General features: G+C 42.8%; 1 protein-coding gene across 3 annotated transcripts in view; it reads left to right on the top strand.

Annotated features, from left to right (window-relative positions):
• The window catches only part of LOC143080490 (protein-glutamine gamma-glutamyltransferase K-like), an 84,115-nt gene that overhangs the window by 4,784 nt on the left and 53,036 nt on the right, over window positions 1-26,295 (top strand). Inside the window, exon 2 of one of the 3 annotated variants that reach the window (XM_076256348.1) lies at window positions 7,271-7,355. The exons of 1 other annotated variant lie outside the window; for it this stretch is intronic. In XM_076256348.1, coding sequence (XP_076112463.1) covers window positions 7,271-7,355 — 85 coding nt within the window. Of the gene's footprint in view, window positions 1-7,270; window positions 7,401-26,295 lie in introns of all 3 variants that reach the window. One more of the 3 variants, XM_076256347.1, reaches the window with a different exon arrangement.

The raw sequence follows: 26,295 nt of genomic DNA, 5'->3' as shown, positions 1-26,295 counted from the left end.
ATGAAACAATGTATACCTTGTTTCAAAACATGCATGTACATAGATATAAGAAGATGTGCTATGAGTGCCAATGAGACAACTCGCCATCCAAGTCACAATTTGTTTAAGATTGATTGTTGGTTGCTTTACGCCGCATGAGCACAAAAAGGCTATATCGCGGCGAGTAAAAACTAAACTTATTTGTTTAAGTAAACCATTAAAGGTCAAAGAACGGTCTTAAACACGGAGCCTTGACTCTCACCGAACAGCAAGCTATAATGGGTCATAACAATAACTTGTGTTGATTGGTAGCAGCCTTATCGAAGTAAACGCATTATCTTAAATGTTCATGTAAGAACTGGAAGATATGTGTGATGACATGTACTGCTCTGATACCGGTATTAACCGACTGTGTTTAAAAACGTTGCAACGACTTTATAAAAATATCCGCCATTAAAAGTAAATGGTGTACAAGTTATCTGGAGAATAATATTGTCGTTTGCAGTCTCATGGTCTAATTTTTACACAGAACATCAGTAGAACAAATGTTATATCCGAAAGCTTAAGGTTTAACTGGTCTGACATTCAGCATTGCAATCTTGACGTATCCTTGGTTATAGCGTAATTCTCAGAACAGACCAGACTAGTAATTTATCTGAAGTGACATTCGACAGTACAGTAGACATTACATTCAATATGTTACTTGCTGTTTTGATGCATGTCTGTCACAATCCTCATCACTTGGAGACAAAAACTTACTTATCGTTGTAATTACCTTCTTAGAATCGGCAATCTTTTCAATTATTTCTTGGAATTCTACTGATTGATCACGGCCGAGATTTTCTTATACTTTGTAATACATTTCTTATTATATATGAAACAAAACCATTTTTGATTTTAAACAAAACGTTGATATGTAGATAAAACTATGTCTTGATGTTTCAATTTCGAAACAAGACACAATTTATATAACCTCATAAAGGTCGTTTCCTTCCCCTGACAAGGACTAGTAGATAGAACCATAGTTCTTCCACTGACAAGGACTAGTAGATAGAACCATAATTCTCCGATTCGTTTCCTTCCACTGACAAGGACTAGTAGAAAGACCCATAATTCTCCGATTCGTTTCCTTCAACTGACAAGGACTAGTAGATAGAACCATAATTCTCCGATTCGTTTCCTTCAACTGACAAGGACTAGTAGATAGAACCATAGTTCTTCAACTGACAAGGACTAGTAGATAGAACCATAATTCTTCAACTGACAAGGACTAGTAGATAGAACCATAATTCTTCAACTGACAAGGACTAGTAGATAGAACCATAATTCTTCAACTGACAAGGACTAGTAGATAGAACCATAGTTCTTCGATTCGTTTCCTTCAACTGACAAGGACTAGTAGATAGAACCATAGTTCTCCGATTCGTTTCCTTCCACTGACAAGGACTAGTAGATAGAACCATAGTTCTCCGATTCGTTTCCTTCCACTGACAAGGACTAGTAGATAGAACCATAATTCTTCAACTGACAAGGACTAGTAGATAGAACCATAATTCTTCAACTGACAAGGACTAGTAGATAGAACCATAGTTCTTCGATTCGTTTCCTTCAACTGACAAGGACTAGTAGATAGAACCATAATTCTCCGATTCGTTTCCTTCAACTGACAAGGACTAGTAGATAGAACCATAATTCTCCGATTCGTTTCCTTCAACTGACAAGGACTAGTAGATAGAATCATAGTTCTTCAACTGACAAGGACTAGTAGATAGAACCATAATTCTTCAACTGACAAGGACTAGTAGATAGAACCATAATTCTTCAACTGACAAGGACTAGTAGATAGAACCATAGTTCTTCGATTCGTTTCCTTCAACTGACAAGGACTAGTAGATAGAACCATAGTTCTCCGATTCGTTTCCTTCCACTGACAAGGACTAGTAGATAGAACCATAGTTCTCCGATTCGTTTCCTTCCACTGACAAGGACTAGTAGATAGAACCATAGTTCTCCGATTCGTTTCCTTCCACTGACAAGGACTAGTAGATAGAACCATAGTTCTCCGATTCGTTTCCTTCCACTGACAAGGACTAGTAGATAGAACCATAGTTCTCCGATTCGTTTCCTTCAACTGACAAGGACTAGTAGATAGAACCATAATTCTTCAACTGACAAGGACTAGTAGATAGAACCATAGTTCTCCGATTCGTTTCCTTCCACTGACAAGGACTAGTAGATAGAACCATAGTTCTCCGATTCGTTTCCTTCAACTGACAAGGACTAGTAGATAGAACCATAATTCGTCAACTGACAAGGACTAGTAGATAGAACCATAATTCTTCAACTGACAAGGACTAGTAGATAGAACCATAGTTCTTCGATTCGTTTCCTTCAACTGACAAGGACTAGTAGATAGAACCATAATTCTCCGATTCGTTTCCTTCAACTGACAAGGACTAGTAGATAGAACCATAATTCTCCGATTCGTTTCCTTCAACTGACAAGGACTAGTAGATAGAACCATAATTCTCCGATTCGTTTCCTTCAACTGACAAGGACTAGTAGATAGAACCATAGTTCTTCAACTGACAAGGACTAGTAGATAGAACCATAATTCTTCAACTGACAAGGACTAGTAGATAGAACCATAATTCTTCAACTGACAAGGACTAGTAGATAGAACCATAGTTCTTCGATTCGTTTCCTTCAACTGACAAGGACTAGTAGATAGAACCATAGTTCTCCGATTCGTTTCCTTCCACTGACAAGGACTAGTAGATAGAACCATAGTTCTCCGATTCGTTTCCTTCCACTGACAAGGACTAGTAGATAGAACCATAGTTCTCCGATTCGTTTCCTTCCACTGACAAGGACTAGTAGATAGAACCATAGTTCTCCGATTCGTTTCCTTCCACTGACAAGGACTAGTAGATAGAACCATAGTTCTCCGATTCGTTTCCTTCCACTGACAAGGACTAGTAGATAGAACCATAGTTCTCCGATTCGTTTCCTTCAACTGACAAGGACTAGTAGATAGAACCATAATTCTTCAACTGACAAGGACTAGTAGATAGAACCATAATTCTTCAACTGACAAGGACTAGTAGATAGAACCATAGTTCTTCGATTCGTTTCCTTCAACTGACAAGGACTAGTAGATAGAACCATAATTCTCCGATTCGTTTCCTTCAACTGACAAGGACTAGTAGATAGAACCATAATTCTCCGATTCGTTTCCTTCAACTGACAAGGACTAGTAGATAGAACCATAGTTCTTCAACTGACAAGGACTAGTAGATAGAACCATAATTCTTCAACTGACAAGGACTAGTAGATAGAACCATAATTCTTCAACTGACAAGGACTAGTAGATAGAACCATAGTTCTTCGATTCGTTTCCTTCAACTGACAAGGACTAGTAGATAGAACCATAGTTCTCCGATTCGTTTCCTTCCACTGACAAGGACTAGTAGATAGAACCATAGTTCTCCGATTCGTTTCCTTCCACTGACAAGGACTAGTAGATAGAACCATAGTTCTCCGATTCGTTTCCTTCAACTGACAAGGACTAGTAGATAGAACCATAGTTCTCCGATTCGTTTCCTTCCACTGACAAGGACTAGTAGATAGAACCATAGTTCTCCGATTCGTTTCCTTCCACTGACAAGGACTAGTAGATAGAACCATAGTTCTCCGATTCGTTTCCTTCCACTGACAAGGACTAGTAGATAGAACCATAGTTCTTCCACTGACAAGGACTAGTAGATAGAACCATAGTTCTCCGATTCGTTTCCTTCCACTGACAAGGACTAGTAGATAGAACCATAGTTCTCCGATTCGTTTCCTTTCACTGACAAGGACTAGTAGATAGAACCATAGTTCTCCGATTCGTTTCCTTCCACTGACAAGGACTAGTAGATAGAACCATAGTTCTCCGATTCGTTTCCTTCCACTGACAAGGACTAGTAGATAGAACCATAGTTCTCCGATTCGTTTCCTTCCACTGACAAGGACTAGTAGATAGAACCATAGTTCTCCGATTTGTTTCCTTCCACTGACAAGGACTAGTAGATAGAACCATAGTTCTTCCACTGACAAGGACTAGTAGACAGAACCATAGTTCTCCGATTCGTTTCCTTCCACTGACAAGGACTAGTAGATAGAACCATAGTTCTCCGATTCGTTTCCTTCCACTGACAAGGACTAGTAGATAGAACCATAGTTCTCCGATTCGTTTCCTTCCACTGACAAGGACTAGTAGATAGAACCATAGTTCTTCCACTGACAAGGACTAGTAGACAGAACCATAGTTCTCCGATTCGTTTCCTTCCACTGACAAGGACTAGTAGATAGAACCATAGTTCTCCGATTCGTTTCCTTCCACTGACAAGGACTAGTAGATAGAACCATAGTTCTCCGATTCGTTTCCTTCCACTGACAAGGACTAGTAGATAGAACCATAGTTCTCCGATTCGTTTCCTTCCACTGACAAGGACTAGTAGATAGAACCATAGTTCTCCGATTCGTTTCCTTCCACTGACAAGGACTAGTAGATAGAACCATAGTTCTCCGATTCGTTTCCTTCCACTGACAAGGACTAGTAGATAGAACCATAGTTCTCCGATTCGTTTCCTTCCACTGACAAGGACTAGTAGATAGAACCATAGTTCTCCGATTCGTTTCCTTCCACTGACAAGGACTAGTAGATAGAACCATAGTTCTCCGATTCGTTTCCTTCCACTGACAAGGACTAGTAGATAGAACCATAGTTCTCCGATTCGTTTCCTTCCACTGACAAGGACTAGTAGATAGAACCATAGTTCTTCCACTGACAAGGACTAGTAGACAGAACCATAGTTCTCTGATTCGTTTCCTTCCACTGACAAGGACTAGTAGATAGAACCATAGTTCTCCGATTCGTTTCCTTCCACTGACAAGGACTAGTAGATAGAACCATAGTTCTCTGATTCGTTTCCTTCCACTGACAAGGACTAGTAGATAGAACCATAGTTCTCCGATTCGTTTCCTTCAACTGACAAGGACTAGTAGATAGAACCATAGTTCTTCCACTGACAAGGACTAGTAGATAGAACCATAGTTCTTCCACTGACAAGGACTAGTAGATAGAACCATAGTTCTTCCACTGACAAGGACTAGTAGATAGAACCATAGTTCTTCGATTCATCGTTCTTTAGTATGATTATCAAAATTATTAAACATATAGATCACCTCGAGAGTTGTTTTCAGAAAGACTTTAAAAGTCTTAATAAGAAAATATTTAAAAAAAATCTAAAAATGCTGAATCAGAAAAGTTGCACATAACGAAAATACAGCATACACATATGTGTGTGGGAGAAAAGCACCGACCTTAAACAGTAGAGCTGACAATCTTGGTTATCTTTGATTGGATTCTAATCCACATACTACTTAAGGGTTGAACAGGTTAATGATACAGTAGTTGGACTACTTGGATCACCGAACCCTATAAACCTTTTTATGCAATCAAATTCATGGTTCTTACTATATTTAACCAATGAAAAATGCTGCAGTATAGGGAATAATGAAAATGTTCTCATTATAAGGGTAAATTATCTTTACAAAGGGTTGGTTATGATTAGTTTGTTAAGTACAGAGGTTTAATATCGACTGTAGAGTCCTGATGAGAACAAACTTTTGTAAAACTTGTATGTTATCTTCTAGTATACAATCACCAGCTATATCACTAATCATTTTAAGAATCTTATTTTTATAAAGGAGTAGGTCCGGTAAGGGCCGATTTTGGCCTCAAATTTCAGGTTCATCTGACGAAAGATTTTGAACACTTTTTAAACACTTAAATGTCTATTTTATTTGAATCAATTACTTTATGTGAAAGATTTTAAATGATTTAGTCATAAAAACGCACCGATTCAAGCTGAAATATGAAAAATCTACCAAATATGCCGAAAAATGTCCCTTTTCAGCTGTTTTTGTCTGAAATGAAAGTGGCCGCATCCGTGTTCATCCTCAACCTTTATATATGTTATGTATTATCGTAAAATACAACTTACATTTCAATATTGAGGATGAACACGAATGCGGCCACTTTCGTTTTACACGAAAACCGTCTAAAATTTAACTAAAATGCTAGAATTGTGAAGTTTTCAGTAATTTAGCATGACTTAATGGTGCTAGTACCCGATATATGTGCATTGTATTGTCAAAAACAGCCCATATTTATGTAGCAGAAGTATTTTACTGTGCAATAAATAACTAAGAGTTTACATTTTAACAATTTTGTAAAACTGCTATATTTTGGGGCCAAAAAGGGGTCTTACTGGACCTACTCCTTTGAGTCAGAGAATGTTTTCGCTGACAGAGATGTGTTATATCGCCAATCATTTACAAGGAAATAACTTTAACTAGAGTCAAACCACGGGGGGTCAACTTCCTATTATTGGGTATACGGGGATGTGCCAAAAATATGGGTCATAATTTTGCGAGATTTTATATAAAAATGACCCTCCTTTTTAATGACATCTTATATTAAAATGCATTTACGTTTGATAACTATATATTGATTCGGGGTATGATCTACATATCATATATAAATATGCTATTGAGAATCATACATTATTAATGGTCAATTATTATATTAAATTAAATCAATTCATTTGAAAGTTCACCTTTCAAACAAAGTGCTTTTAAATAAGTTCCCAAATGAACCCCGGTGAGTTAGTGCTTATATAAGCATGGGTCATATTTTAAATATTGTATATAAGTATAGGTCATTCTTTCTTAAATATTTATATAACTATAGGTACTAAATTTCAGTGAATATTATATTAAAATGGGTACGTTTTTTGAGGCAAAAATGGCACACCCCTACCAAGAAAATATCGAAGTTACCCCCCCGTGAGTCAAACTATCGCCATATTTTTTTCGCAAACGGATATTAAGCGGATACATTGTACGTTACTATATAAAGATGAGATATGATTGTCAATGAGCCAACTATCAATCAGAGTTCAAATGAAGTGTATGTTAGCAGTAATAGGTTTTCGACAATAAGAAAAACTTTTACCGTATGTATACATTTATAGTTGTCAATAAAAGGCTCCGACATTAAAAATGTGAAACAATTCAAAAGTAAAAACAATGTACGCTATCAACTTTTTTTACTTTATATACACTGTGAGTAATCACAAATATACTTCCGAAAAAAATGTCGGAGGGAAAAGATTAATACAGTAGTTTAAAAAAAAATGTTTTATAAAATGAATTAAAATGAGAACCTATTTTCTCGTTCTAGATGTCTCGGTATCATCGTTTTCCTACAGACTCCATCCTAGATCGAGCCATAGACATACACACCAGATCAGTCTCTAATGGCATAAGTGAGTCAGGCTGGAATAACCCCACACGAACTGTTACTTTCTCCGGTAATTGTTATCGCTTATGTTAAGAGTCAATATATAGCATCTAAGGCAAAAAAAAAAACATTCCCCTGTTTCTAACCAGACTATTTAAGAGAAAAATTCTGAACTTGAACGGTGCTTAACCATAAACACATCTCAACTTTAAAACAGTGCTTAACCAAAAATGTCCATAAATATGTTATATTAGTCATGGAAATGTGGGGTAGGTGGAGAGGCAGTCAACAGAGCTAGTATTTTGTCTGCCTATACGGAGGTACATGTGTAAAAGTATAAACAAATTCTTTCAGACTTATTTTAAGTCTTTCCAAATATAGCTTATATGGTGATATTTCCATATTTATAAAAAAAAAAGGTATAGCATGTTACTATGCTAAGTGTAAAAATGCAGTGATAGAACAAAAATTTCAAAACAATTTTATTTTTTAATCAGAGAACTCTTTAATACTTAAAAAAGAGATGTGAAAAATGGCCAGCCGTTCGAATAAAATACTGAATGATCACTTGAATAATCTGAATAAAGCCAAGTTTATTTGACTCCAGAGGTTTTGATCATGCATGTTAAAACTTCCGTACATGTAGCATAACAAAACAAAGGACACGTTTGTGTTAATGAAAATTACATTCTTGCCGTCCTTGCCTAGTACATCACATCCCTCAAAACCGAACAGTTCTCTATTGACATCACTACTTCAAACGAAATAAAATTGGGGAATAAACACATTCAAAAACGATATTTTTACATGTAGATAATTGTGCCGATTGCAAGGAATTATATATAAATGAATTCAAGAATTCAATAGTTTATAAAAGTCTCACCACATACATACAAGTATAAACACAATATGATATCAAGTACACAATATAAAATTTAGAATGCATGTGCCATTCTTAAAAGAACTATGAGAGACTGTTATATACAATTATAAAACAACAGAATTCAAACATATTTTTATTTATACAAAACATAAAAGTGCAATATCACCATGCACATCCAAGGATAAAACCTGATACATGTACATATAAAAATAACTGATTTTAACAGTATAAAATACTTATTCGTCGTAATAAAATAGTATGGCAGGTTTTGGCAAAAGAACTACAAACATTTTCATTTTTGAACTAAAATATAAATTTTTCATCATCTGACAAAGTTAAAAACATATCATTTTGTTGAATTATATTAACAAATAAATACTGCCTTAAATCTTCTTATAATGGACATGTTAAAAATACATGTTTTTCATCTTCTATATCATCACAATTGAAAACTAGTGTGGATCTAGCCGGCGTTAATATTCATGAGGCTAGCCGTCAATAATATTCATGAGATCAAAACCGCGTTCGATGAAATGTTTTGGGTAGTTATTAGATTGTGACAATAAAATAAATTTTGCTGTCAATATCCATTATGGTTATGCTATTTATAGCAATATACAGTAATTAAGAAATATTAAGCCAATAGGTGTCTTCTGTAAGGTCCGCGTCATTTAAAATGAAAGTAAATGAAAAGTTTAATTGCATTGCCTCACACAACACAAAACAATTATGATCATTAAAATGTTGTTATTATTGAATCAATGTAAACTTTAGTAATTAAAACAAGATGAATAAATAGAGGGTAATTAAATGGAATTAATTGTCATATGGGCATTCCATAATCTGTTCGTTGTCTACAAATATAGTCCAATTCTAAAACTAAAATATACAATACATATGATAGTATCACACAATTAAAAAGATCAGAAAAACAAGAAACATAGTTAATTGAAGACATATAATAAACAGAAAAAGTGAAACTGTCAATTACTATTTCAATGACATAATTCTTCAAAATTACGGAGATCAATAAGAGTCTTTAATCTTCAATTCAGTCCATATTATTGCCTCTAAAATGGCCCATATCACTTATGCCCTAGACCCGTACGAGTTAGTCAGAAAAGAATAAAGGGGGGGGGGGGGGTACCCTGGTATATCACAAATTCGAAAATGAACTATTGCCGGCTGGCCAAACGAAGAGATTCTCCACGTGGGCAATGATACCAGAGGAAGAGGTACTTATTGCCTTTAAAATGGCCCGTAGCACTTATACCCTAGACCCGTACGAGTTTGTCAGTAGAGGGTTCAAAGGGGGGATATGGAATCCAAGATACAACGAATTCGAACTGCACTATTGCCGGCTGGCCAAACTAAGAGATTCTCCATACCGACCATTATACCAGAGGTAGAGGTTGGTATTGCCTCTAAAATGGCCCATAGCACTTATGCCCTAGACCCGTACGAGTTAGTCAGAAAAGGATGAGGGGGGTACCCTGGTATATCACAAATTCGAAAATGAACTATTGCCGGCTGGCCAAACGAAGAGATTCTCCACGTGGGCAATGATACCAGAGGAAGAGGTACTTATTGCCTTTAAAATGGCCCGTAGCACTTATACCCTAGACCCGTACGAGTTTGTCAGTAGAGGGTTCAAAGGGGGGATATGGAATCCAAGATACAACGAATTCGAACTGCACTATTGCCGGCTGGCCAAACTAAGAGATTCTCCATACCGACCATTATACCAGAGGTAGAGGTTGGTATTGCCTCTAAAATGGCCCATAGCACTTATGCCCTAGACCCGTACGAGTTAGTCAGAAAAGGATGAGGGGGGTACCCTGGTATATCACAAATTCGAAAATGAACTATTGCCGGCTGGCCAAACGAAGAGATTCTCCACGTGGGCAATGATACCAGAGGAAGAGGTACTTATTGCCTTTAAAATGGCCCGTAGCACTTATACCCTAGACCCGTACGAGTTTGTCAGTAGAGGGTTCAAAGGGGGGATATGGAATCCAAGATACAACGAATTCGAACTGCACTATTGCCGGCTGGCCAAACTAAGAGATTCTCCATACCGACCATTATACCAGAGGTAGAGGTTGGTATTGCCTCTAAAATGGCCCATAGCACTTATGCCCTAGACCCGTACGAGTTAGTCAGAAAAGGATGAGGGGGGTACCCTGGTATATCACAAATTCGAAAATGAACTATTGCCGGCTGGCCAAACGAAGAGATTCTCCACGTGGGCAATGATACCAGAGGAAGAGGTACTTATTGCCTTTAAAATGGCCCGTAGCACTTATACCCTAGACCCGTACGAGTTTGTCAGTAGAGGGTTCAAAGGGGGGATATGGAATCCAAGATACAACGAATTCGAACTGCACTATTGCCGGCTGGCCAAACTAAGAGATTCTCCATACCGACCATTATACCAGAGGTAGAGGTTGGTATTGCCTCTAAAATGGCCCATAGCACTTATGCCCTAGACCCGTACGAGTTAGTCAGAAAAGGATGAGGGGGGTACCCTGGTATATCACAAATTCGAAAATGAACTATTGCCGGCTGGCCAAACGAAGAGATTCTCCACGTGGGCAATGATACCAGAGGAAGAGGTACTTATTGCCTTTAAAATGGCCCGTAGCACTTATACCCTAGACCCGTACGAGTTTGTCAGTAGAGGGTTCAAAGGGGGGATATGGAATCCAAGATACAACGAATTCGAACTGCACTATTGCCGGCTGGCCAAACTAAGAGATTCTCCATACCGACCATTATACCAGAGGTAGAGGTTGGTATTGCCTCTAAAATGGCCCATAGCACTTATGCCCTAGACCCGTACGAGTTAGTCAGAAAAGGATGAGGGGGGTACCCTGGTATATCACAAATTCGAAAATGAACTATTGCCGGCTGGCCAAACGAAGAGATTCTCCACGTGGGCAATGATACCAGAGGAAGAGGTACTTATTGCCTTTAAAATGGCCCGTAGCACTTATACCCTAGACCCGTACGAGTTTGTCAGTAGAGGGTTCAAAGGGGGGATATGGAATCCAAGATACAACGAATTCGAACTGCACTATTGCCGGCTGGCCAAACTAAGAGATTTTCCATACCGACCATTATACCAGAGGTAGAGGTTGGTATTGCCTCTAAAATGGCCCATAGCACTTATGCCCTAGACCCGTACGAGTTAGTCAGAAAAGGATGAGGGGGGTACCCTGGTATATCACAAATTCGAAAATGAACTATTGCCGGCTGGCCAAACGAAGAGATTCTCCACGTGGGCAATGATACCAGAGGAAGAGGTACTTATTGCCTTTAAAATGGCCCGTAGCACTTATACCCTAGACCCGTACGAGTTTGTCAGTAGAGGGTTCAAAGGGGGGATATGGAATCCAAGATACAACGAATTCGAACTGCACTATTGCCGGCTGGCCAAACTAAGAGATTCTCCATACCGACCATTATACCAGAGGTAGAGGTTGGTATTGCCTCTAAAATGGCCCATAGCACTTATGCCCTAGACCCGTACGAGTTAGTCAGAAAAGGATGAGGGGGGTACCCTGGTATATCACAAATTCGAAAATGAACTATTGCCGGCTGGCCAAACGAAGAGATTCTCCACGTGGGCAATGATACCAGAGGAAGAGGTACTTATTGCCTTTAAAATGGCCCGTAGCACTTATACCCTAGACCCGTACGAGTTTGTCAGTAGAGGGTTCAAAGGGGGGATATGGAATCCAAGATACAACGAATTCGAACTGCACTATTGCCGGCTGGCCAAACTAAGAGATTCTCCATACCGACCATTATACCAGAGGTAGAGGTTGGTATTGCCTCTAAAATGGCCCATAGCACTTATGCCCTAGACCCGTACGAGTTAGTCAGAAAAGGATGAGGGGGGTACCCTGGTATATCACAAATTCGAAAATGAACTATTGCCGGCTGGCCAAACGAAGAGATTCTCCACGTGGGCAATGATACCAGAGGAAGAGGTACTTATTGCCTTTAAAATGGCCCGTAGCACTTATACCCTAGACCCGTACGAGTTTGTCAGTAGAGGGTTCAAAGGGGGGATATGGAATCCAAGATACAACGAATTCGAACTGCACTATTGCCGGCTGGCCAAACTAAGAGATTCTCCATACCGACCATTATACCAGAGGTAGAGGTTGGTATTGCCTCTAAAATGGCCCATAGCACTTATGCCCTAGACCCGTACGAGTTAGTCAGAAAAGGATGAGGGGGGTACCCTGGTATATCACAAATTCGAAAATGAACTATTGCCGGCTGGCCAAACGAAGAGATTCTCCACGTGGGCAATGATACCAGAGGAAGAGGTACTTATTGCCTTTAAAATGGCCCGTAGCACTTATACCCTAGACCCGTACGAGTTTGTCAGTAGAGGGTTCAAAGGGGGGATATGGAATCCAAGATACAACGAATTCGAACTGCACTATTGCCGGCTGGCCAAACTAAGAGATTCTCCATACCGACCATTATACCAGAGGTAGAGGTTGGTATTGCCTCTAAAATGGCCCATAGCACTTATGCCCTAGACCCGTACGAGTTAGTCAGAAAAGGATGAGGGGGGTACCCTGGTATATCACAAATTCGAAAATGAACTATTGCCGGCTGGCCAAACGAAGAGATTCTCCACGTGGGCAATGATACCAGAGGAAGAGGTACTTATTGCCTTTAAAATGGCCCGTAGCACTTATACCCTAGACCCGTACGAGTTTGTCAGTAGAGGGTTCAAAGGGGGGATATGGAATCCAAGATACAACGAATTCGAACTGCACTATTGCCGGCTGGCCAAACTAAGAGATTCTCCATACCGACCATTATACCAGAGGTAGAGGTTGGTATTGCCTCTAAAATGGCCCATAGCACTTATGCCCTAGACCCGTACGAGTTAGTCAGAAAAGGATGAGGGGGGTACCCTGGTATATCACAAATTCGAAAATGAACTATTGCCGGCTGGCCAAACGAAGAGATTCTCCACGTGGGCAATGATACCAGAGGAAGAGGTACTTATTGCCTTTAAAATGGCCCGTAGCACTTATACCCTAGACCCGTACGAGTTTGTCAGTAGAGGGTTCAAAGGGGGGATATGGAATCCAAGATACAACGAATTCGAACTGCACTATTGCCGGCTGGCCAAACTAAGAGATTCTCCATACCGACCATTATACCAGAGGTAGAGGTTGGTATTGCCTCTAAAATGGCCCATAGCACTTATGCCCTAGACCCGTACGAGTTAGTCAGAAAAGGATGAGGGGGGTACCCTGGTATATCACAAATTCGAAAATGAACTATTGCCGGCTGGCCAAACGAAGAGATTCTCCACGTGGGCAATGATACCAGAGGAAGAGGTACTTATTGCCTTTAATAATTGGAATATGGAATCCAAGATACAACGAATTCGAACTGCACTATTGCCGGCTGGCCAAACTAAGAGATTCTCCATACCGACCATTATACCAGAGGTAGAGGTTGGTATTGCCTCTAAAATGGCCCATAGCACTTATGCCCTAGACCCGTACGAGTTAGTCAGAAAAGGATGAGGGGGGTACCCTGGTATATCACAAATTCGAAAATGAACTATTGCCGGCTGGCCAAACGAAGAGATTCTCCACGTGGGCAATGATACCAGAGGAAGAGGTACTTATTGCCTTTAAAATGGCCCGTAGCACTTATACCCTAGACCCGTACGAGTTTGTCAGTAGAGGGTTCAAAGGGGGGATATGGAATCCAAGATACAACGAATTCGAACTGCACTATTGCCGGCTGGCCAAACTAAGAGATTCTCCATACCGACCATTATACCAGAGGTAGAGGTTGGTATTGCCTCTAAAATGGCCCATAGCACTTATGCCCTAGACCCGTACGAGTTAGTCAGAAAAGGATGAGGGGGGTACCCTGGTATATCACAAATTCGAAAATGAACTATTGCCGGCTGGCCAAACGAAGAGATTCTCCACGTGGGCAATGATACCAGAGGAAGAGGTACTTATTGCCTTTAAAATGGCCCGTAGCACTTATACCCTAGACCCGTACGAGTTTGTCAGTAGAGGGTTCAAAGGGGGGATATGGAATCCAAGATACAACGAATTCGAACTGCACTATTGCCGGCTGGCCAAACTAAGAGATTCTCCATACCGACCATTATACCAGAGGTAGAGGTTGGTATTGCCTCTAAAATGGCCCATAGCACTTATGCCCTAGACCCGTACGAGTTAGTCAGAAAAGGATGAGGGGGGTACCCTGGTATATCACAAATTCGAAAATGAACTATTGCCGGCTGGCCAAACGAAGAGATTCTCCACGTGGGCAATGATACCAGAGGAAGAGGTACTTATTGCCTTTAAAATGGCCCGTAGCACTTATACCCTAGACCCGTACGAGTTTGTCAGTAGAGGGTTCAAAGGGGGGATATGGAATCCAAGATACAACGAATTCGAACTGCACTATTGCCGGCTGGCCAAACTAAGAGATTCTCCATACCGACCATTATACCAGAGGTAGAGGTTGGTATTGCCTCTAAAATGGCCCATAGCACTTATGCCCTAGACCCGTACGAGTTAGTCAGAAAAGGATGAGGGGGGTACCCTGGTATATCACAAATTCGAAAATGAACTATTGCCGGCTGGCCAAACGAAGAGATTCTCCACGTGGGCAATGATACCAGAGGAAGAGGTACTTATTGCCTTTAAAATGGCCCGTAGCACTTATACCCTAGACCCGTACGAGTTTGTCAGTAGAGGGTTCAAAGGGGGGATATGGAATCCAAGATACAACGAATTCGAACTGCACTATTGCCGGCTGGCCAAACTAAGAGATTCTCCATACCGACCATTATACCAGAGGTAGAGGTTGGTATTGCCTCTAAAATGGCCCATAGCACTTATGCCCTAGACCCGTACGAGTTAGTCAGAAAAGGATGAGGGGGGTACCCTGGTATATCACAAATTCGAAAATGAACTATTGCCGGCTGGCCAAACGAAGAGATTCTCCACGTGGGCAATGATACCAGAGGAAGAGGTACTTATTGCCTTTAAAATGGCCCGTAGCACTTATACCCTAGACCCGTACGAGTTTGTCAGTAGAGGGTTCAAAGGGGGGATATGGAATCCAAGATACAACGAATTCGAACTGCACTATTGCCGGCTGGCCAAACTAAGAGATTCTCCATACCGACCATTATACCAGAGGTAGAGGTTGGTATTGCCTCTAAAATGGCCCATAGCACTTATGCCCTAGACCCGTACGAGTTAGTCAGAAAAGGATGAGGGGGGTACCCTGGTATATCACAAATTCGAAAATGAACTATTGCCGGCTGGCCAAACGAAGAGATTCTCCACGTGGGCAATGATACCAGAGGAAGAGGTACTTATTGCCTTTAAAATGGCCCGTAGCACTTATACCCTAGACCCGTACGAGTTTGTCAGTAGAGGGTTCAAAGGGGGGATATGGAATCCAAGATACAACGAATTCGAACTGCACTATTGCCGGCTGGCCAAACTAAGAGATTCTCCATACCGACCATTATACCAGAGGTAGAGGTTGGTATTGCCTCTAAAATGGCCCATAGCACTTATGCCCTAGACCCGTACGAGTTAGTCAGAAAAGGATGAGGGGGGTACCCTGGTATATCACAAATTCGAAAATGAACTATTGCCGGCTGGCCAAACGAAGAGATTCTCCACGTGGGCAATGATACCAGAGGAAGAGGTACTTATTGCCTTTAAAATGGCCCGTAGCACTTATACCCTAGACCCGTACGAGTTTGTCAGTAGAGGGTTCAAAGGGGGGATATGGAATCCAAGATACAACGAATTCGAACTGCACTATTGCCGGCTGGCCAAACTAAGAGATTCTCCATACCGACCATTATACCAGAGGTAGAGGTTGGTATTGCCTCTAAAATGGCCCATAGCACTTATGCCCTAGACCCGTACGAGTTAGTCAGAAAAGGATGAGGGGGGTACCCTGGTATATCACAAATTCGAAAATGAACTATTGCCGGCTGGCCAAACGAAGAGATTCTCCACGTGGGCAATGATACCAGAGGAAGAGGTACTTATTGCCTTTAAAATGGCCCGTAGCACTTATACCCTAGACCCGTACGAGTTTGTCAGTAGAGGGTTCAAAGGGGGGATATGGAATCCAAGATACAACGAATTCGAACTGCACTATTGCCGGCTGGCCAAACTAAGAGATTCTCCATACCGACCATTATACCAGAGGTAGAGGTTGGTATTGCCTCTAAAATGGCCCATAGCACTTATGCCCTAGACCCGTACGAGTTAGTCAGAAAAGGATGAGGGGGGTACCCTGGTATATCACAAATTCGAAAATGAACTATTGCCGGCTGGCCAAACGAAGAGATTCTCCACGTGGGCAATGATACCAGAGGAAGAGGTACTTATTGCCTTTAAAATGGCCCGTAGCACTTATACCCTAGACCCGTACGAGTTTGTCAGTAGAGGGTTCAAAGGGGGGATATGGAATCCAAGATACAACGAATTCGAACTGCACTATTGCCGGCTGGCCAAACTAAGAGATTCTCCATACCGACCATTATACCAGAGGTAGAGGTTGGTATTGCCTCTAAAATGGCCCATAGCACTTATGCCCTAGACCCGTACGAGTTAGTCAGAAAAGGATGAGGGGGGTACCCTGGTATATCACAAATTCGAAAATGAACTATTGCCGGCTGGCCAAACGAAGAGATTCTCCACGTGGGCAATGATACCAGAGGAAGAGGTACTTATTGCCTTTAAAATGGCCCGTAGCACTTATACCCTAGACCCGTACGAGTTTGTCAGTAGAGGGTTCAAAGGGGGGATATGGAATCCAAGATACAACGAATTCGAACTGCACTATTGCCGGCTGGCCAAACTAAGAGATTCTCCATACCGACCATTATACCAGAGGTAGAGGTTGGTATTGCCTCTAAAATGGCCCATAGCACTTATGCCCTAGACCCGTACGAGTTAGTCAGAAAAGGATGAGGGGGGTACCCTGGTATATCACAAATTCGAAAATGAACTATTGCCGGCTGGCCAAACGAAGAGATTCTCCACGTGGGCAATGATACCAGAGGAAGAGGTACTTATTGCCTTTAAAATGGCCCGTAGCACTTATACCCTAGACCCGTACGAGTTTGTCAGTAGAGGGTTCAAAGGGGGGATATGGAATCCAAGATACAACGAATTCGAACTGCACTATTGCCGGCTGGCCAAACTAAGAGATTCTCCATACCGACCATTATACCAGAGGTAGAGGTTGGTATTGCCTCTAAAATGGCCCATAGCACTTATGCCCTAGACCCGTACGAGTTAGTCAGAAAAGGATGAGGGGGGTACCCTGGTATATCACAAATTCGAAAATGAACTATTGCCGGCTGGCCAAACGAAGAGATTCTCCACGTGGGCAATGATACCAGAGGAAGAGGTACTTATTGCCTTTAAAATGGCCCGTAGCACTTATACCCTAGACCCGTACGAGTTTGTCAGTAGAGGGTTCAAAGGGGGGATATGGAATCCAAGATACAACGAATTCGAACTGCACTATTGCCGGCTGGCCAAACTAAGAGATTCTCCATACCGACCATTATACCAGAGGTAGAGGTTGGTATTGCCTCTAAAATGGCCCATAGCACTTATGCCCTAGACCCGTACGAGTTAGTCAGAAAAGGATGAGGGGGGTACCCTGGTATATCACAAATTCGAAAATGAACTATTGCCGGCTGGCCAAACGAAGAGATTCTCCACGTGGGCAATGATACCAGAGGAAGAGGTACTTATTGCCTTTAAAATGGCCCGTAGCACTTATACCCTAGACCCGTACGAGTTTGTCAGTAGAGGGTTCAAAGGGGGGATATGGAATCCAAGATACAACGAATTCGAACTGCACTATTGCCGGCTGGCCAAACTAAGAGATTCTCCATACCGACCATTATACCAGAGGTAGAGGTTGGTATTGCCTCTAAAATGGCCCATAGCACTTATGCCCTAGACCCGTACGAGTTAGTCAGAAAAGGATGAGGGGGGTACCCTGGTATATCACAAATTCGAAAATGAACTATTGCCGGCTGGCCAAACGAAGAGATTCTCCACGTGGGCAATGATACCAGAGGAAGAGGTACTTATTGCCTTTAAAATGGCCCGTAGCACTTATACCCTAGACCCGTACGAGTTTGTCAGTAGAGGGTTCAAAGGGGGGATATGGAATCCAAGATACAACGAATTCGAACTGCACTATTGCCGGCTGGCCAAACTAAGAGATTCTCCATACCGACCATTATACCAGAGGTAGAGGTTGGTATTGCCTCTAAAATGGCCCATAGCACTTATGCCCTAGACCCGTACGAGTTAGTCAGAAAAGGATGAGGGGGGTACCCTGGTATATCACAAATTCGAAAATGAACTATTGCCGGCTGGCCAAACGAAGAGATTCTCCACGTGGGCAATGATACCAGAGGAAGAGGTACTTATTGCCTTTAAAATGGCCCGTAGCACTTATACCCTAGACCCGTACGAGTTTGTCAGTAGAGGGTTCAAAGGGGGGATATGGAATCCAAGATACAACGAATTCGAACTGCACTATTGCCGGCTGGCCAAACTAAGAGATTCTCCATACCGACCATTATACCAGAGGTAGAGGTTGGTATTGCCTCTAAAATGGCCCATAGCACTTATGCCCTAGACCCGTACGAGTTAGTCAGAAAAGGATGAGGGGGGTACCCTGGTATATCACAAATTCGAAAATGAACTATTGCCGGCTGGCCAAACGAAGAGATTCTCCACGTGGGCAATGATACCAGAGGAAGAGGTACTTATTGCCTTTAAAATGGCCCGTAGCACTTATACCCTAGACCCGTACGAGTTTGTCAGTAGAGGGTTCAAAGGGGGGATATGGAATCCAAGATACAACGAATTCGAACTGCACTATTGCCGGCTGGCCAAACTAAGAGATTCTCCATACCGACCATTATACCAGAGGTAGAGGTTGGTATTGCCTCTAAAATGGCCCATAGCACTTATGCCCTAGACCCGTACGAGTTAGTCAGAAAAGGATGAGGGGGGTACCCTGGTATATCACAAATTCGAAAATGAACTATTGCCGGCTGGCCAAACGAAGAGATTCTCCACGTGGGCAATGATACCAGAGGAAGAGGTACTTATTGCCTTTAAAATGGCCCGTAGCACTTATACCCTAGACCCGTACGAGTTTGTCAGTAGAGGGTTCAAAGGGGGGATATGGAATCCAAGATACAACGAATTCGAACTGCACTATTGCCGGCTGGCCAAACTAAGAGATTCTCCATACCGACCATTATACCAGAGGTAGAGGTTGGTATTGCCTCTAAAATGGCCCATAGCACTTATGCCCTAGACCCGTACGAGTTAGTCAGAAAAGGATGAGGGGGGTACCCTGGTATATCACAAATTCGAAAATGAACTATTGCCGGCTGGCCAAACGAAGAGATTCTCCACGTGGGCAATGATACCAGAGGAAGAGGTACTTATTGCCTTTAAAATGGCCCGTAGCACTTATACCCTAGACCCGTACGAGTTTGTCAGTAGAGGGTTCAAAGGGGGGATATGGAATCCAAGATACAACGAATTCGAACTGCACTATTGCCGGCTGGCCAAACTAAGAGATTCTCCATACCGACCATTATACCAGAGGTAGAGGTTGGTATTGCCTCTAAAATGGCCCATAGCACTTATGCCCTAGACCCGTACGAGTTAGTCAGAAAAGGATGAGGGGGGTACCCTGGTATATCACAAATTCGAAAATGAACTATTGCCGGCTGGCCAAACGAAGAGATTCTCCACGTGGGCAATGATACCAGAGGAAGAGGTACTTATTGCCTTTAAAATGGCCCGTAGCACTTATACCCTAGACCCGTACGAGTTTGTCAGTAGAGGGTTCAAAGGGGGGATATGGAATCCAAGATACAACGAATTCGAACTGCACTATTGCCGGCTGGCCAAACTAAGAGATTCTCCATACCGACCATTATACCAGAGGTAGAGGTTGGTATTGCCTCTAAAATGGCCCATAGCACTTATGCCCTAGACCCGTACGAGTTAGTCAGAAAAGGATGAGGGGGGTACCCTGGTATATCACAAATTCGAAAATGAACTATTGCCGGCTGGCCAAACGAAGAGATTCTCCACGTGGGCAATGATACCAGAGGAAGAGGTACTTATTGCCTTTAAAATGGCCCGTAGCACTTATACCCTAGACCCGTACGAGTTTGTCAGTAGAGGGTTCAAAGGGGGGATATGGAATCCAAGATACAACGAATTCGAACTGCACTATTGCCGGCTGGCCAAACTAAGAGATTCTCCATACCGACCATTATACCAGAGGTAGAGGTTGGTATTGCCTCTAAAATGGCCCATAGCACTTATGCCCTAGACCCGTACGAGTTAGTCAGAAAAGGATGAGGGGGGTACCCTGGTATATCACAAATTCGAAAATGAACTATTGCCGGCTGGCCAAACGAAGAGATTCTCCACGTGGGCAATGATACCAGAGGAAGAGGTACTTATTGCCTTTAAAATGGCCCGTAGCACTTATACCCTAGACCCGTACGAGTTTGTCAGTAGAGGGTTCAAAGGGGGGATATGGAATCCAAGATACAACGAATTCGAACTGCACTATTGCCGGCTGGCCAAACTAAGAGATTCTCCATACCGACCATTATACCAGAGGTAGAGGTTGGTATTGCCTCTAAAATGGCCCATAGCACTTATGCCCTAGACCCGTACGAGTTAGTCAGAAAAGGATGAGGGGGGTACCCTGGTATATCACAAATTCGAAAATGAACTATTGCCGGCTGGCCAAACGAAGAGATTCTCCACGTGGGCAATGATACCAGAGGAAGAGGTACTTATTGCCTTTAAAATGGCCCGTAGCACTTATACCCTAGACCCGTACGAGTTTGTCAGTAGAGGGTTCAAAGGGGGGATATGGAATCCAAGATACAACGAATTCGAACTGCACTATTGCCGGCTGGCCAAACTAAGAGATTCTCCATACCGACCATTATACCAGAGGTAGAGGTTGGTATTGCCTCTAAAATGGCCCATAGCACTTATGCCCTAGACCCGTACGAGTTAGTCAGAAAAGGATGAGGGGGGTACCCTGGTATATCACAAATTCGAAAATGAACTATTGCCGGCTGGCCAAACGAAGAGATTCTCCACGTGGGCAATGATACCAGAGGAAGAGGTACTTATTGCCTTTAAAATGGCCCGTAGCACTTATACCCTAGACCCGTACGAGTTTGTCAGTAGAGGGTTCAAAGGGGGGATATGGAATCCAAGATACAACGAATTCGAACTGCACTATTGCCGGCTGGCCAAACTAAGAGATTCTCCATACCGACCATTATACCAGAGGTAGAGGTTGGTATTGCCTCTAAAATGGCCCATAGCACTTATGCCCTAGACCCGTACGAGTTAGTCAGAAAAGGATGAGGGGGGTACCCTGGTATATCACAAATTCGAAAATGAACTATTGCCGGCTGGCCAAACGAAGAGATTCTCCACGTGGGCAATGATACCAGAGGAAGAGGTACTTATTGCCTTTAAAATGGCCCGTAGCACTTATACCCTAGACCCGTACGAGTTTGTCAGTAGAGGGTTCAAAGGGGGGATATGGAATCCAAGATACAACGAATTCGAACTGCACTATTGCCGGCTGGCCAAACTAAGAGATTCTCCATACCGACCATTATACCAGAGGTAGAGGTTGGTATTGCCTCTAAAATGGCCCATAGCACTTATGCCCTAGACCCGTACGAGTTAGTCAGAAAAGGATGAGGGGGGTACCCTGGTATATCACAAATTCGAAAATGAACTATTGCCGGCTGGCCAAACGAAGAGATTCTCCACGTGGGCAATGATACCAGAGGAAGAGGTACTTATTGCCTTTAAAATGGCCCGTAGCACTTATACCCTAGACCCGTACGAGTTTGTCAGTAGAGGGTTCAAAGGGGGGATATGGAATCCAAGATACAACGAATTCGAACTGCACTATTGCCGGCTGGCCAAACTAAGAGATTCTCCATACCGACCATTATACCAGAGGTAGAGGTTGGTATTGCCTCTAAAATGGCCCATAGCACTTATGCCCTAGACCCGTACGAGTTAGTCAGAAAAGGATGAGGGGGGTACCCTGGTATATCACAAATTCGAAAATGAACTATTGCCGGCTGGCCAAACGAAGAGATTCTCCACGTGGGCAATGATACCAGAGGAAGAGGTACTTATTGCCTTTAAAATGGCCCGTAGCACTTATACCCTAGACCCGTACGAGTTTGTCAGTAGAGGGTTCAAAGGGGGGATATGGAATCCAAGATACAACGAATTCGAACTGCACTATTGCCGGCTGGCCAAACTAAGAGATTCTCCATACCGACCATTATACCAGAGGTAGAGGTTGGTATTGCCTCTAAAATGGCCCATAGCACTTATGCCCTAGACCCGTACGAGTTAGTCAGAAAAGGATGAGGGGGGTACCCTGGTATATCACAAATTCGAAAATGAACTATTGCCGGCTGGCCAAACGAAGAGATTCTCCACGTGGGCAATGATACCAGAGGAAGAGGTACTTATTGCCTTTAAAATGGCCCGTAGCACTTATACCCTAGACCCGTACGAGTTTGTCAGTAGAGGGTTCAAAGGGGGGATATGGAATCCAAGATACAACGAATTCGAACTGCACTATTGCCGGCTGGCCAAACTAAGAGATTCTCCATACCGACCATTATACCAGAGGTAGAGGTTGGTATTGCCTCTAAAATGGCCCATAGCACTTATGCCCTAGACCCGTACGAGTTAGTCAGAAAAGGATGAGGGGGGTACCCTGGTATATCACAAATTCGAAAATGAACTATTGCCGGCTGGCCAAACGAAGAGATTCTCCACGTGGGCAATGATACCAGAGGAAGAGGTACTTATTGCCTTTAAAATGGCCCGTAGCACTTATACCCTAGACCCGTACGAGTTTGTCAGTAGAGGGTTCAAAGGGGGGATATGGAATCCAAGATACAACGAATTCGAACTGCACTATTGCCGGCTGGCCAAACTAAGAGATTCTCCATACCGACCATTATACCAGAGGTAGAGGTTGGTATTGCCTCTAAAATGGCCCATAGCACTTATGCCCTAGACCCGTACGAGTTAGTCAGAAAAGGATGAGGGGGGTACCCTGGTATATCACAAATTCGAAAATGAACTATTGCCGGCTGGCCAAACGAAGAGATTCTCCACGTGGGCAATGATACCAGAGGAAGAGGTACTTATTGCCTTTAAAATGGCCCGTAGCACTTATACCCTAGACCCGTACGAGTTTGTCAGTAGAGGGTTCAAAGGGGGGATATGGAATCCAAGATACAACGAATTCGAACTGCACTATTGCCGGCTGGCCAAACTAAGAGATTCTCCATACCGACCATTATACCAGAGGTAGAGGTTGGTATTGCCTCTAAAATGGCCCATAGCACTTATGCCCTAGACCCGTACGAGTTAGTCAGAAAAGGATGAGGGGGGTACCCTGGTATATCACAAATTCGAAAATGAACTATTGCCGGCTGGCCAAACGAAGAGATTCTCCACGTGGGCAATGATACCAGAGGAAGAGGTACTTATTGCCTTTAAAATGGCCCGTAGCACTTATACCCTAGACCCGTACGAGTTTGTCAGTAGAGGGTTCAAAGGGGGGATATGGAATCCAAGATACAACGAATTCGAACTGCACTATTGCCGGCTGGCCAAACTAAGAGATTCTCCATACCGACCATTATACCAGAGGTAGAGGTTGGTATTGCCTCTAAAATGGCCCATAGCACTTATGCCCTAGACCCGTACGAGTTAGTCAGAAAAGGATGAGGGGGGTACCCTGGTATATCACAAATTCGAAAATGAACTATTGCCGGCTGGCCAAACGAAGAGATTCTCCACGTGGGCAATGATACCAGAGGAAGAGGTACTTATTGCCTTTAAAATGGCCCGTAGCACTTATACCCTAGACCCGTACGAGTTTGTCAGTAGAGGGTTCAAAGGGGGGATATGGAATCCAAGATACAACGAATTCGAACTGCACTATTGCCGGCTGGCCAAACTAAGAGATTCTCCATACCGACCATTATACCAGAGGTAGAGGTTGGTATTGCCTCTAAAATGGCCCATAGCACTTATGCCCTAGACCCGTACGAGTTAGTCAGAAAAGGATGAGGGGGGTACCCTGGTATATCACAAATTCGAAAATGAACTATTGCCGGCTGGCCAAACGAAGAGATTCTCCACGTGGGCAATGATACCAGAGGAAGAGGTACTTATTGCCTTTAAAATGGCCCGTAGCACTTATACCCTAGACCCGTACGAGTTTGTCAGTAGAGGGTTCAAAGGGGGGATATGGAATCCAAGATACAACGAATTCGAACTGAACTATTGCCGGCTGGCCAAACTAAGAGATTATCTACACCGACCATTATACCAGAGGTAGAGGTTGGTATTGCCTCGAAAATGGCCCATAGCACTTATGCCCTAGACCCGTACGAGTTAGTCAGAAAAGGATAAGGGTGGGGGTACCCTGGTATATCACAAATTCGAAAATGAACTATTGCCGGCTGGTCAAACGAAGAGATTCTCCACGTGGGCAATGATACCAGAGGAAGAGGTACTTATTGCCTTTAAAATGGCCCGTAGCACTTATACCCTAGACCCGTACGGGTTTGTCAGTAGAGGGTTCAAAGGGGGGATATGGAATCCAAGATACAACGAATTCGAACTGAACTATTGCCGGCTGGCCAAACTAAGAGATTCTCCACACCGACCATTATACCAGAGGTAGAGGTTGGTATTGCCTCGAAAATGGACCATAGCACTTATGCCTAGACCCGTACGAGTTAGTCAGAGAAGGATAAGGGGGGGGGGGGGGGTACCCTGGTATATCACAAATTCGAAAATGAACTATTGCCGGCTGGCCAAACAAAGAGATTCTCCACGTGGGCAATGATACCAGAGGAAGAGGTACTTATTGCCTTTAAAATGGCCAATAACACTTATTCCCTAGACCCGTACGAGTTTGTCAGTAGAGGGTTCAAAGGGGGGATATGGAATCCAAGATACAACGAATTCGAACTGAACTATTGCCGGCTGGCCAAACTAAGAGATTCTCCACACCGACCATTATACCAGAGGTAGAGGTTGGTATTGCCTCTAAAATGGCTCATAGCACTTATGCCCTAGACCCGTACGAGTTAGTCAGAAAATGATAAGGGTGGGGGTACCCTGGTATATCACAAATTAGAAAATGAACTATTGCCGGCTGGTCAAACGAAGAGATTCTCCACGTGGGCAATGATACCAGAGGAAGAGGTACTTATTGCCTTTAAAATGGCCAATAGCACTTATTCCCTAGACCCGTACGAGTTTGTCAGTAGAGGGTTCAAAGGGGGGATATGGAATCCAAGATACAACGAATTCGAACTGAACTATTGCCGGCTGGCCAAACTAAGAGATTCTCCACACCGACCATTATACCAGAGGTAGAAGTTGGTATTGCCTCTAAAATGGCCCATAGCACTTATGCCCTAGACCCGTACGAGTTAGTCAGAAAAGGATAAGGGGGGGGGGGTATCCTGGTATATCACAAATTCGAAAATGAACTATTGCCGGCTGGCCAAACGAAGAGATTCTCCACGTGGGCAATGATACCAGAGGAAGAGGTACTTATTGCCTTTAAAATGGCCCAGAGCACTTATACCCTAGACTTGTACGAGTTTGTCAGTAGAGGGTTAAAAGGGGGATATGGTATCCCGGAATACAACGAATTCGAACTGAACTATTGCCGGCTGGCCAAACTAAGAGTCTCTCCACATCGACCATTTTACCAGAGGTAGAGGTTGGTATTGCCTCTAAAATGGCCTAGAACACTTATGCCCTAGACCCGTACGAGTTAGTCAGGAAAGGATAAAGTGTGGTACCCTGGTATATCACAAATTCGAAAATGATCTATTGCCGGCTGGCCAAACGAAGAGATTCTCAACGTG

Source organism: Mytilus galloprovincialis, chromosome 6, assembly GCF_965363235.1.
Source record: "Mytilus galloprovincialis chromosome 6, xbMytGall1.hap1.1, whole genome shotgun sequence".
NCBI lineage: Eukaryota > Metazoa > Mollusca > Bivalvia > Mytilida > Mytilidae > Mytilus > Mytilus galloprovincialis.
The sequence above is the reverse complement of the archived record's forward strand: the minus strand, read 5'-3'. Positions and strand labels throughout refer to the sequence as shown.